The 14,012-nt window shown below is 34.3% G+C and overlaps 2 protein-coding genes across 6 annotated transcripts; one reads left to right on the top strand and one right to left on the bottom strand.

Annotated features, from left to right (window-relative positions):
- Positions 1–505: 505 nt before the first annotated feature.
- Positions 506–4,904, top strand: LOC127266083 (tyrosine-protein phosphatase DSP1-like). Of its 5 annotated transcripts, none has more exons than XM_051296203.1 (6): positions 506–943; positions 1,910–2,003; positions 3,453–3,510; positions 3,622–3,665; positions 3,771–3,943; positions 4,071–4,623. In XM_051296203.1, the coding sequence occupies exons 1-6, from the start codon at positions 765–767 to the stop codon at positions 4,084–4,086; spliced, it is 564 nt and encodes a 187-aa protein (XP_051152160.1). In that variant the 5' UTR covers positions 506–764; the 3' UTR covers positions 4,087–4,623. The 5 variants fall into 5 exon arrangements, with proteins under 5 accessions (XP_051152160.1, XP_051152155.1, XP_051152158.1 ...); XM_051296198.1 differs by having other exon boundaries at positions 516–1,006; positions 4,071–4,622; XM_051296201.1 differs by having other exon boundaries at positions 517–1,006; positions 3,771–3,958.
- A 4,494-nt stretch (positions 4,905–9,398) lies between these two features.
- LOC127265993 (uncharacterized) lies at positions 9,399–13,808 on the bottom strand. The gene is made up of 5 exons (XM_051296056.1): positions 13,753–13,808; positions 13,621–13,632; positions 11,917–12,082; positions 10,198–10,345; positions 9,399–10,087 (listed from the first exon to the last, which is right to left on the bottom strand). Exons 1-5 carry the CDS (start codon positions 13,806–13,808, stop codon positions 9,399–9,401), a joined length of 1,071 nt encoding a protein of 356 aa, XP_051152013.1.
- Positions 13,809–14,012: the final 204 nt, after the last annotated feature.

Here is a 14,012-nt window from a genome sequence, read left to right as displayed (position 1 = left end):
AGGAGCGCCGGCCGGCAGATCGAGACTATTCGATATGCGGGGTCCACGAATTTGACGGTGTAGATTGTCAGGCGTTGAGATCCTGGGACCTTTGGAAGGATTAGTGGATAACCAGCACGACACGCATACACTACTTCTACTTAGGTTGTGTTTGTTCGGAGGTTTGTATTTTAATTTGAGATTTTAAATCCTAAAAGTTTTGAATTTGAATAGTTGTATAATTTGATATAAATAGATGTTTATTTAATATTTTGAATGTTAAATTAATTTTTAAGTATAACATGAAAAATAAAAAATAGGTATTATAATTTGATATTTTTTTTTAAAAAAAGATTGAATAATGGATTTAAATAAATGTTTATATAATATTTTGAATATAAAATTAATTTTTAATATAATATAAAAAATAAAAAATAAATAATATAATTTAATATTTAAAAAAAAAAAGAGATTGAATAATGAATTTAAAATTCTAACACCCCAAGCAAACACATAGCATTCTTCTATGAGCTGCGAATCCAAATACAAATGCGCCTTTTCTATATAAATAATTTATATATATAAAAATGTAAAAATGTAAGCTTCTATTCATTCTCACGAATTGAATTCAAAGCGGTCCTCTCCTCTCCTCTCATCTCATCTCATACATACGCAAAGCAAAGCGGAATCATTCAACGATCTCTGTCGGAATCCTCCCTCGCAAAAGCGAAAGCGTTCGCATCATTTATGCTTTTCGGTGCGCGATTGTTGCAGGATTTTCGAAAATGATGATGAAGTTGGAGCAGCGACAAGGGGAGGAGGAGAACGGCGGTGGAAATGGCGGTGTGTGGGAAGGAGTTGTCGAGACGGCGGAAGCGGTTGGAGGAGATGCTGATTGCGGCGGCGAGGAGGTGTTTTTCACTCCGCCGCTCAACTTTGCAATGGTGGATAATGGTATTTACAGGTCTGGATTTCCGGATACCGCGAATTTCTCCTTCCTTCAGACGCTCAATCTCCAGTCTATTATGTGAGTTTGGTTTGCACTGTTTCGCTTTACTCTGCTTCTAAGTGTGCGAAGAAGGAATAACTATTGTGTTCACCACTTGTTGAATTGTGATATGCCTACTGAGCAGGTCGTTATATATATTTTTATATATATATATTATTCAGGTTTAGGTTAACATCTGTTTCAGTAATTGGATATTGCAATTGTGCTAGTTATGCATCTCGAAAGAAATTCTGTAAAATCCTATTCAACATGCAGCATGGTAATCTAGTTTTCGTTGCGCGTCAATAACGTATATTTAATGTGATGCATCTGTCTGAGGGATCATATACAGTGAATCGTGAAGTCTGAGAAGGATGGGTTTCTTAGGGTTCTAATCGTGTTTTTTTGTACTCTTTTTTAAGAAGAAAGTATATTATAACCAAATTATAGCCATGATCAAGCCGGAATCATGCAGGCATAGCCATACAAATGTCCTTTTGTTAGTGCATTATAATACATATTTAAGCCACTCTATTTGTTTTAAGTTTTATATATTTGTATTTTTTTTGTCAAGTTGAACTTATGATGTGACAATTTTACACATTGTTAAACACTTCAAATTATTGCTTACTGTTGAGGAAGATTAGATGTGATGCTGAGAATCGATCAGCTGTATAGCATATTAATGAATAACTTAGTGTTGAGTAATCCATTTCGACCAAAAACAACTCAACTCTGGAATCAGGTGAACATCCTTATATGGATTGAATTTCGTTTTCATATCCAAGCATCTTTCGACTTTATGAGCAATTTTGTGTAAAAGATAAATATAGGGGTTTAAGAGTCTTTTGGATGATTATATATAGTGCTTGTGTGTAATGTAATGTGTCTACTCAAAGAGCAAAGGCTTGACATTTTTTACTGATGTTTGTTTCTTTGTAGATATCTATGCCCGGAACCATACCCTGATACCAATGTTGAATTTCTCAAATCACATGGGATTCATTTGTTTCAGTTTGGGATCGAAGGATGTAAAGTAAGCAATTGTGCTTTCAATTGATCAGTTTCTCCAATCATTCAGAAATTTCTGTTTTTTTTTTTTTTTTGCCTACTGCTGCAGATTAATGAACAATTCCTACACGGCCAAAAGTTGAATGAGTTGCTTTCCTTAAAAATATTTGTCAGTTAAAATTCTTGATTTCACCCAGTGAAAACCAACAGTCTGTCTTAAAACAAGAAAAGTACAATGTGGTCTAGTTGGCCATACACTTTAAAGCACAAACTTTATGAGTATTTCATACCCCATCAAATTTCTATCTTAAAGTTGTACATAATGATTCCAAAAGTAAGCAAACTTTTTTTTGTGTGTGTGGTCCTACTTCAGTCTGGACCACTTTTTCGTTTGATGTAATAGTGGTGGTTTAGATTCTATTTCATATCTTTTGAGGCCACTGCCGATTTATCACAACCATTAGTTTAATGTGTTTCAGTTTCTATCTACTTCACCAAATTACATTTCAGGAAGTTTTGGAAGGAGATGAATAAGAACAAGTGACCTAACCAGGCTATTTAAAGAAAGAATTCAAGCCTTGATCATGTTAGCTCTATTATCAAGTTACCTTTTCTTGCTTAACTTCTCCCCTGTCACATCTCTCTCTATTAGCCATGATACATCAAAGAGTATAGGCATCTCTATTTCCCTGAGGGAGCGAATGTGATCCACCGCAGAAAATTTAGCTCTAAACTCTGAATAACCTTTCACTTTAGCGCTAAGTGTGACGTTTCAAATTAAAATGAATGACCAACTGTGTTAAAAATATATCTTAATAATGTACTTTTTGGTATATGAAACTTCTGAATATCTTTACAATACCCGTACAAGTGTTAACTGAGAGATAATGGTGTTATTTTGTAAAGTGATTTCTTGTTTAGTTATGTTTTTTGCTCGGAATTAAACTTTTTTTATTGGATGTCCTCCAAAAGGGACATCAAGTTATAAACATGAGATAGGGAGACTATCAGACAGCCTAATGAACGGGTGGTTTTAATAGCATCATGGAAATACACTTAGTGCTTTGTATTCAAATGAGCACCAAAACTTTATCCATTGAATTTGATTGAGTAATGGTGTAAAGGAGGAAGTTGAACCAATTTTCGTGTTACTTTTTGTGTATTATTTGCATTGATTCCAATGCTGCCAGCTGATGCTTTAGCTAAGTGGTAATTGTGGGAGTTCAAAGGATTCATGCCCTGAAATTGGGATATGGAAGATGTGTCCATTAGATTATGCTAATTTCGTGTGAAAGCCGGCATATACTTGAAAGATTTTAAACCAGTGTACTAGCTATAGTAAAATGGATGACTCATTCTAAAAAAAAATATATTTCTCTAAGGGACTTAACCAACACATCTTTCAAGTTGTTGATGGAAGATGATACTGATAGTTCTTCTCACACTGACAATTGTTGACGATTTGTATGTCCAGGAACCCTTTGTGAATATTCCAGAGGACAAAATCCGTGAAGCACTTAAAGTAGTTCTTGGTATTTCTTACCCTCAGATCATATTGACCTGAAACATGCTTGAATTTTGATAGAGTTGTACAAGTATAAGAAAATAATAATACGTGGCCCAATATTTTGAATGTTTTTTAGATGTCAAGAATCATCCTTTGTTGATTCACTGCAAGCGTGGGAAGGTATGTGCTCGCTCTACTGTCTACTAGTGTACCAGTTTCTGGTTGATTTCTTGAGATGATGTAATTGGTGCTGAATGTTTTCCGACATTGGTTGTCCTTGTCCAGCACCGAACCGGCTGCCTTGTTGGGTGCTTGAGGAAATTACAAAGATGGTGCTTGAGTTCCGTGTTTGACGAGTACCAGCGCTTTGCAGCAGCCAAAACTAGAGTTTCAGATCAAAGGTTTATGGAGATGTTCGATGTGTCCTCATTCCGGACATTCTCCAATCCAATCTCGAGGTACAACCAGTAGCAGTAAGTAGTCTTGGGTAATTTTGAAGAGAAGCAATGATATTCCATTCCCTAAAACACTTTTTCACTCAGAATATTACCTCTCTTATTAGATCGCCGTCTTACTTGATTTCAGTGAAGAAGCTATTTAGGAGTTTTTCTTGCTATGCTAAGCTCCTCCTAATCTTCGTCCCCTGGCCTGTGTTGAAATTGTTCCTTTCAATTTCAACTTCAACTTCAGTGACGTAGTTGAAGGCTGGTTGGTTGGTTGGTAATAACAACATGCAGAAAGGTTATGTCATTAGTTTTAGTTTCTCCTCCCAACCTGGTTTCTTTTGTCATTGTTATTGTTATCAAAGGAGAGATAGAAACTTAGAAGTTGCCTCACTCGCCACTCCTCTTATGTGGCTAAATAAATGCTTTTAAAATTTTAGCTCCCGTAAAAGAGCTATCTACTTGAGCCATTTCAACATTTTTGGATTCCAGAAGCTACGGGTACTCGAAATGATCTTCTCTTCTATATGGTTTGACAAAACTATACTATTATACTCGAAACGACAGAACAATGTCATTATGAAGTATTGGTTAGTTTGAGTAGCATAGTCATCTCTGTCTCTATCTCTATCTCTATCTCTATCTCTATCTTTTATCTTATTTGTGATTGATTGTATGTATATGTTATATGGCTATCGTAGCCAATTTTAGGTCGTAAGAAGACAGACAGACAGACAGACAGACAGACAGACATTCCAGTTAAAGAACAACAATGAATATGTATGTATATGTTGCCTACTCCTTCCTTCCTAACACATGTTACGCTGACTGAAAAGAAGCTCTCCATGAGTGGATATGGTGTAGAGTTAGGATCTTCAATGGTGAGTTTATACGTTGTCCAAGGGCATCAGAGCTAATTCTATATCTACATATATTTTTATAGCAGAATGAAAACACGAATGGATGATATTTTCAAGTGTTGTGCTACCTTCTGCACACACCTGGTACACATATTCACAAATTAAAATTAATGTTGTAAAAGTCGCACCTGGGCCTTGGGGATGGGTGCTAGCTATCTAGCTAAGCTAGATGGACTTGGTGGACTTCAATTCGTAATTTGACAGTCTTCTTCTACTCTCCTCAAGTAAAATGGGAGCTAAGAATGAATAAGTGAATTTAAAACAACATAGCATACTATATTTTGTAGGATAAATTAATTCTATCCATTTAATTATTATTTTGACTTGTGTATTATTAAGACATATTTTAATCATTCTCCGGTTTCAATCAATTAAAATATAAATTAATATTATTCAATCTAAGTAAACACACGATGTGACAAATATGGTGGCTCTAGTTTTGTGTAAACATACTAACTAATTAATTAATGTGAGAAATATGACTTACGAGTAGTTGAGAGTCAGATTGTTGGGTTTGGGTGTGGTCGGTCTTGGTTCCTTTAGAACATGCACTCCTGATAGCACGCAGTAGTATCTTGATGAACTCCTTCACATGAATGTAGATGCTGAATTGAATTGCAGTCAGGAGAGAGAAAGAGATACGGTGATAATAGACATACCATAAGCTAGAACTTCGGAGTTTGAACTCATGATCTCACGGTCACGAGTCTATTCTTACGTTACTATGCCATCTTTTACTAAATTATTCACAATTTATTTACATCATATCAAATATTAATTTTTTATTATTATTCTCAAAACATTTGAACCTTAATCACAATTTAACTTTTATCCTTAATATTTGAACCTTTTTCTCTTATGGCCTAGTTGGACCCCCAAAACATTCTAACACATAAACCTCTAAGTTCACATTTGAGTATAATAATAGATCTTGACTCATTTTAAACACACAAAAATATAATATGGTCGAATGTACAGAACGAGATTTCTCTCCTCATATGTAGAGTAGGGATAGATTTTTTAAAATTTATTTTTCAATTTTATTATTAGAATTTTGCATTTTAAAATATATACTTTTTTAAAAAGATCACATTAAATATTATTTAAATATAAAATATAAATCAAAAAAATATTTTTATAATATTATCCTATATATTTATAAAATACTAATACGTTACTATTACATGAATTCGGAACATCTTATTTTGATCACACACTCTATTTTTTACCTTATTTTTTTAAATTATTAAATTAAACATATATTCTTCTTTCATATTTTTACTTACCTCCTTTCTAGCATAGCAGATGGATGTAATATTTTGATATTTGGAATGGACACAAGAATTTATTGATAGTCTAAAAGATCAAAATGTCCCTACTGTATATAATTATTGTGGAAATGTTGGGGATAGTTTTGTAAAAAAGGTAGAGACTGGTTATTAAAAATGAAAATAAGACTATTTATATGAAATATAGGAAAATGGCAAAATAAAACTATTTTTTATTTTTTTGGGGACAGAGAGAGTATATTACAAATTAAAATTTTTATTCAAAATATATCAATATTTGATATGATGTTTTAAATCGTAACAACTTTTTGAATTAAAATTAAATTTACATGATGTTTTGAATTGAATCCAAAATGAGCAAATACAATTTTTTATTATTTGAAATTTATATTTCTAAAAAAATATAATCTTGTTTATAAAATATTATATTAAAATTATTGAAATAAAAGTCAAATATCTAAATTCATATATATATATATATATGAATTACTAGCCAACACATCACATTTGAAATTGAGGCATCTAAAATTAAATTCTACATTATATTGTGTGCTAATAACATTATGTAATCAGGTCCGTTCCTGACATATCGAAGGCCTAGGACAAAACTAAAAAATGAGGTCCCTATCAAATAATTTTTTTTTAAAAAAAATAAAAAATTATTATTATTAAAAAATAAAAAATAACAATATTTCAGTTTTACAAAATATGTTTAATGCAAAACAAATTAAACATTAAACAATACAACTCAAAACTATTAATATTTTGGATTATTTCACCAACTTCATGCATATTGCCACAGTCATGCTATCATATTTTGTTTGCTATTTTTGTGTGAATTATTTTTATTGTATGTTTGTAGAATATAAATAAAAATACATAAGTATTACATAAAATTACTTCTCCTAGCATTTTTTTTTATGCAAAATCATTAATAATATTATAACATCAATGGTTTCTAGCCTTTCTTTTTCAATAGATAACATAGCTAAACCATTCAGTCTTTCTTGTGACATTGATGACCTCAAATAAGTTTTCAGTAATTTTAATTTGGAAAAACTTCTCTCAGCGGATGCTACTGTTACAGAAACTGTTAATAAAATTCGATAAGCAATCGAAATATTTGGATAACAATCAAAGCAAATAATATAAAAGAAAAAGCACATGGATTTTATTCATAATTCTTTCTTTGTCCTTGTTCAATTGTTTGTATATCTGCAAATAATATAAAAGAAAAGAAAAAAAAACTTTAACCTCTAACACCAAAAAGAAAAAATTAAAAAAATTAATTGCAAATATTTTTCAAATAAAAATTGCATCTATTATCTATATCATTGTAATCTTATATATATATATAATAAAAAATAAAATATTGTAAGATTAAGCAAATAAATACAATTAAAAAAATTAATTGAAACCTTAACCACCTGTAAAAATGGTCAATAGGCTTGCAAGCTTGCAATTTTTCAATTGCACAGTTTAACTTGAAAAATGGCGTAGAAAGAATTGCCTTGTGGGGAAAAAATTGCAGATAAAGAAAATATTGGTGGGATTTGAGAGTGGAATGAAAAAAATTGTAGAGAAAGAAAATATTGGTGGGATTTGAGAAAATTGCAGAGAAAGAAAATATTGATGGGATATGAGAAAATTGCAGAGAAATAAAATATTGGTGGGATTTGAGAGTGGAATGAAAAAAATTGCAGATAAAAAAAATATTGGTGGGATTTGAAAGTGGAATGAAAAAAATTGCAGAAAAAAAAAATTGTAAGTATAATTAAATATATAAAAAATTTAATACTTAACGGTAAATTAAAGATAAATCAGTGAGAGTGAAATGGTGGCTAGCATTGAGAATTTAGCCATTAAAATGACTGCAGACAGACCGCATGTAGTTATTACCCTTTTATATATATATATATATATATCAATATAAAAATTTAGAATTCATGGGCCAGCCCCAGGGACGGGCTTGTATATAATATGACTTAATATAATACAAATAAAACATATGAATATGATAACACATAAAACATATAACATAGTACTCTTATACATCACACACGCTATAAATATGAACAAAAAAACACGCGGTCCTATTTCAAAATAAGCATAGTAACCCTCCCCATTTCAAATATACATACATATAGCTATCGCATCACTTCCTAGGTTTGGTGATCTTTATAACACCTACGACTTATATAGTATTGGACAGAAATCAAAGAGTATCGCGGGTGTAACTAGTTTTTCATCTAGCATGCCAACATTTTGTACACAAATCTTATGATCATGCAAAGCAATTCCCAAGAGCTCTGATAGGTAGATAGATAGATAGATAGATAGATATACCGAAGGTCTATAATGCATAGGCATTGACATGACAACAAACTTTCAATTGTAATAATAATAATAATAAGCAGCAGAAACATGGATAACCAACCTAAGAGCGAGCCATTAAAATATCTTACCTAAGACGATGTCTGTTACATGCCATGAAGAAAGCCGCAAAGCCGTTCAAAATACTCCTCAGGGCACGAAAGATCTGATTCATAAGGAAAGCACAATACAATACTGCCATTCAGAAGTTTCAACTTAAGTTAAAAGTGTACATGATACCATACCAACGACTACCAACATTTCCATAAAAAACTCGAGTGCTGCTATATAGACTTAAATAATACTCTACTATATATACTCTCCTACTACTACTACTACTACTACTTATTTAATCTAAATCAAATCAAATCATATTATAAAAAAAAATAAAAATATAAGAAAATCTGAAAGTACCACCTACCTGAGAGAAAAGATCATTCCAAAGAGAACGCCACAGCGAAGCCTCATATGTGATCACTGTTGTTGTCTCGACACCCCTCGAAAGCTGAAAGAATATAGTCCCAAGAAAATTATACGTAAAAGCACAGAAGAAGACTAGAATTCTACATAATCCATGGACCAGCTTAAATGTAGCATAGAAAACCATCCAAACAATAGGGAATATTAAAGACATTACTGCATCAAACACAACACAAGAGGAGAAACAAAGAAAGCTTAATAAACAAAAAATCTCAATCATAAGCAGAGCAGAGCAGAGCAGAGCAGACAGATAGATATATTATTATGTTTAACCATATCTTTTATTAACTTACCAACATTCCAAGCTGTTGCAAACACATACCAAAATGGTAGCAACAAAATCTCTAAAATGTCTCCTGCCACTGTAAATGTAGTCTCGACAACCATCCAAATAACAGAGAAGAAATCCTATGCTATGTCCATAAGCATGCTCACAAGAGGAAGGAAGAATTCCAATATTCGGATAAATGGTCGCGCCATGGGGAGAATAAAGACAGAAAGGAATGAGAAGATGGTCCGTGCCACCACAAGAAAGCATTTCACAGCTTTCTGAAAGTTATGTAGAAACAGCATAGTTCCCAAATACTGGATCCTCGAAACCATTTCCCATGCTTCTATCCAATCGAAAAGAGGTCCAGATAAATGGGAAGCTGTTGCTTTAAGAAGTGGTATGTTTTTGTACAGGTCATAGAAGCCAATGGCAACTGTGACGAATGAGATGAGCACGTACAAAGCTCGTGCCAGCGGGCACATCCATGGACGATAAAGTCTCGAGAATCCAGGGTAAGACTGCAGGAATATAGCCCAAGGAGGAAGTCCTGCCTCAAGTAGTGTAAGTAGCCACAATTCTGACATTATTATGTCCTTCAATTTAAAGGGTAGCTCCGGATCATTGAATCGGAACAAAATCAAAACATTCTTGTAAACAGTTGTCTCAATTGGTTCTTCACATTCCTGCCATTGTTTATTTTCAGTTGTCTCTGTATTCGAACATGAGGTGCAACTAGGAGAGTCGTTCCTGGCTTCATTCGGTACGTCATCCATATCATCCTCAGTAATCATTGGTAGGCTTTCTAGAACATCATGATAGACTTCCCCTGCAACAGCAATAATAGCTTTAAACTCAGATATAAAGCAATAGCCTACATATTAATTAGTTAGTTGGCTGTTTTTAGAAAATGTTTGTTTTCCCTCATGGATAAAATACCTATAGAGGCATCCAGATGCTTTTTTAAGACTATATGCTCGCTCACTGTCCCCGAAAACCATGTACTTGTGCTTGCTGCAGCTTGTGCAATACTGTCGAATTCCCATCTTCTCATGATTTTCGCTTCAATTGCAAGCAATGTGTCGGTCTAAATAACGTAATCATCAGAAGAAGTGAGACTCACAATTTATGCGATAAAACCTCAAAATGCATCACTCAGATTGATTATTGGCTTTTAATAGTATTATTTACCTGAAGTTCGTTTAGGTAGTTAATTCCCAGCCAGGCCCGTTATTCACATATCCAAGGTCTGGACAAAACTTAAAAATGAGGCCCATGTCAAATAATTTTTTTAAAAAAATAAAAAATAATTACTATTAAAAAATCAAAAATAGCAATATTTCATTTTTACAAAATATGTTTAATGCAAAACAAATTAAACATTAAACAATACAACTCAAAACTATTAATATTTTGGATTATTTCACCAACTTGCTATCATATTTTGTTTGCTATTTTGTGTGAGTTATTTTTGTATGTTTGTAGAATATAAATAAAAATACATAAGTATTACATAAAATTACTTCTCCTAGCATTTTTTGATGCAAAATCATTAATAATATTATCAACATCAATGGTTTCTAGCATTTCTTTTTCAATAGATAACATAGCTAAACCATTCAATCTTTCTTGCGACATAGATGACCTCAAATAAGTTTTCCGTAATTTTAATTTAGAAAAACTTCTTTCAACAGATGCTACTGTTACAGGAACTCTTAATAAAATTCGATAAGCAATCGAAACATTTGGATAACAATCATAGCAAATAATATAAAAGAAAAAGCACCTGGATTTTATTCACAATTCTTTCTTTGTCTTGTTCAATTGTTTGTATTATCTAAAAATAATATAAAAGAAAAAAAAATGTTAACCTATAACACCAAAAAAAAAAAAAAAATTTAAAAAATTAATCGCAAATGTTTTTCAAATAAAAATTGCATCTATTATCTATATCACTGTAATCTTATATATATATATAATCAAACAATTAAGTTAACTTATAACACTAAAAAAGATCTAAAACTGAACAAATTAATTCAATTAAAATATTGTAAGATTAAGCAAATAAATACAATTAAAAAAAATTAATTGAAACCCTAACTACCTGTAAAAATGGTCAATAGACCTGCAAGCCTGCAATTTTTCAATTGCATAGTTTAACTTGAAGAATGGCGTTGAAAGAATTGCCGTGTGGGGAAAAAATTGCAGACAAAGAAAATATTGGTGGGATTTGAGAGTGGAATAGAAAAAATTGCAGAGAAAAAAAATATTGGTGGGATTTGAGAGTGGAATGAAAAAAATTGCAGAAAAAGAAAATTGTCAGTATACTTAGATATATAAAAAATTTAATACTCAACGGTAAATTAAAGATAAATCAGTGGGAATGGAATGGTCGCTCGCATTGGGAATTTAGCCACTAAAATGACTGCATACAGACCGTTATTACCCTTCTATATATATATATATATATAAATCTAAAAATTTAGAATTTGGGGCCCAACCTGGGCTGGGCCCTGGGCGGTTGCCTTCATGGCCCAGCCCCAGGGACGGGCCTGACCCCGCACATTGTTCCAAGTGACCTCAAACACAATGAAGCCAATTGAATGTTTGGTGCAGCAACTTGCTGTTTTCAATCAAAGCATTCCGGAGCTTGTGTACGGGCTGAAGTGCTCTGTGCCGGGACAATGTCAAGGTATCCATCAAGGCAAACCACTTTCTCTCGGGTGTAAGGCTAGCACCGGGAGCAGAAGAGCCCTGCAGTTCTGTGAGTTCTTCGAGCATCTTTTCCTCTTTTCTGGCTCTTGTAGTCACGAATGGGGATAACCTGGACTGTACAAATATGAGAAAGTACTTTTCAAAACATTGGTTTTGAATATCATTAAGATTATAGTGCAGAGAAACCAACCATTCGAAGCAAATTCAGACTATTCAGTATTTGCGTTTAAACAACTAGCATTCAATGACACTAACTATTAAACAACATCTTATTAGAATTCGATTCTATAGATTCTTACTTCATTCGGATATAAGTGATATGCTTAGTGTTACGTATGAAATTTAGAATTAGGTTAAAAAGCCCAAGGTAAAAAGAAAAATGGGCCTAGCAATCGAGTTGATCGAACTGGCCGAGGGGCACCATGGAAAACTCAAGTAAAATAGATATATTTCTAAGGAAATATCGGGTTGGAAGGTCCGCAGGTCGGAAGGTCCTCAAGTCGGGAGGTCCGTAGGTCGGAATGTCCTCAGGTCGAGAGGTCCGCAGGTCAGAAAGTCTTTAGGATGGAAAGTCCTCAGGTCGGAAGGTCCTCAGGTCGGGTGGTCCACAGGTCGGAAAGTCCTCAGGTCGGGAGGTCCGCAGGTCGGAAAGTCCTCAGGACGGAAGGTCCGCATGTCGGAAAGTCTGTAGTTCGGAAGGTCCTCAGGTCGGGAGGTCCGCAGGTCGGAAAGTCCTCGGGACGGATGGTCTTTAAGTCGGGAGGTCTGCGGCTGGACCAATAAGTCGGATGGTCTGTAGGTCGGGAGGTCTGCGGCTGGACCAATAAGTCGGATGGTCTTTAAGTCGGAAGGTCTGCGGCTGGACCAATAAGTCGGATGGTCTTTAAGTCGGGAGGCCTGCGGCTGGACTAACAAGTCGGATGGTCTGTAGGTCGGGAGGTCTGCGGCTGGACTAACAAGTCGGATGGTCTGTAGGTCGGAAGGTTTGTGACTGGACCAAATAAGTCGGGTGGTCTGCAAGGCAGAAGATTTGCGGTCGGGCCAAAGGGGTGGAAGGTTTGCGGTCGGTCCAGGGAGTCAGATACTGTTGGGAGTAAGTGAGAATGATAATGTGGTCGGTTGAGGGCACGTGTCAGCAGGAGAAGGGTTAGCAAACGGTTGAAAAAAGAGACGTTGTAACCGTTCGGGCGACGGTTTCCAGTACTGTTTCTCAAGGGATATTTAAGGATTTGGATTTTTCTGGAAAGATTATCTTCAATCAACTTCAACAAAGCAAAGTCAGATTCGGGATCACCACTTTAAATTTTCAGCATTTTAATTTCCAGTTAATTTTCTTATGTACCGTACAGTGTTTAGAGATTCTTAATCTCAGACGCTAATTAATCAAATTTAAGGATATTTTCCATATCTTTGAATTTTACTTTTTGTTTGTTGAAAAAATACATCAACAATTTGGCGACCACAGTGGGAGAAAGGAAAGATTTCTGATCCTACATTACCAGAGAATTTCATACGACTGAGGTCTGGCCGAATCATAAAAAAGATCAGTATGGCAGGCTCACAACCTCAATCATCATCAGCACCGGCGGGAGAAAATGTTTCACCACCCGTCATGCCAAATCCAGGGAAGATTCCCCAACCACGTACCTATTGGTTGTCCTATGTTCAGCAAATGAACAATCAGCAAACTGTGGTTATGCAGAATATGTTACGCGAGCAACAAAATCTGATGCAGAACATGTTAGATCAAGCATTATAAAGGGTTACTCTTCAACCCACCCAGACGCCGCCAGGGGCGTCACCATCAAGAATGCAAGCAAATTTTGCAGGGCCATCATATGTGGACAACACACTTCCAAGCGCCACAACGTTCAACCGAACATTTAGGGGAAAGACTCCTCTGACTTTCCCAAATAATATTTCTTTGGGACCAAGGGTTGAAAATGTTCAACCGAACATTACAAGAGAGGAAAGGCCATGGGGACATGTGTAGGATCCTATTCTTATTCCTGTGCAAAATCCCATCGATGTTCCTGATC

Source organism: Andrographis paniculata, unplaced genomic scaffold, assembly GCF_009805555.1.
Source record: "Andrographis paniculata isolate CXL003 unplaced genomic scaffold, ASM980555v1 Contig74END, whole genome shotgun sequence".
NCBI classification, from domain to species: Eukaryota; Viridiplantae; Streptophyta; class Magnoliopsida; order Lamiales; family Acanthaceae; genus Andrographis; species Andrographis paniculata.
This window is presented reverse-complemented; position numbering and strand designations above follow the sequence as displayed.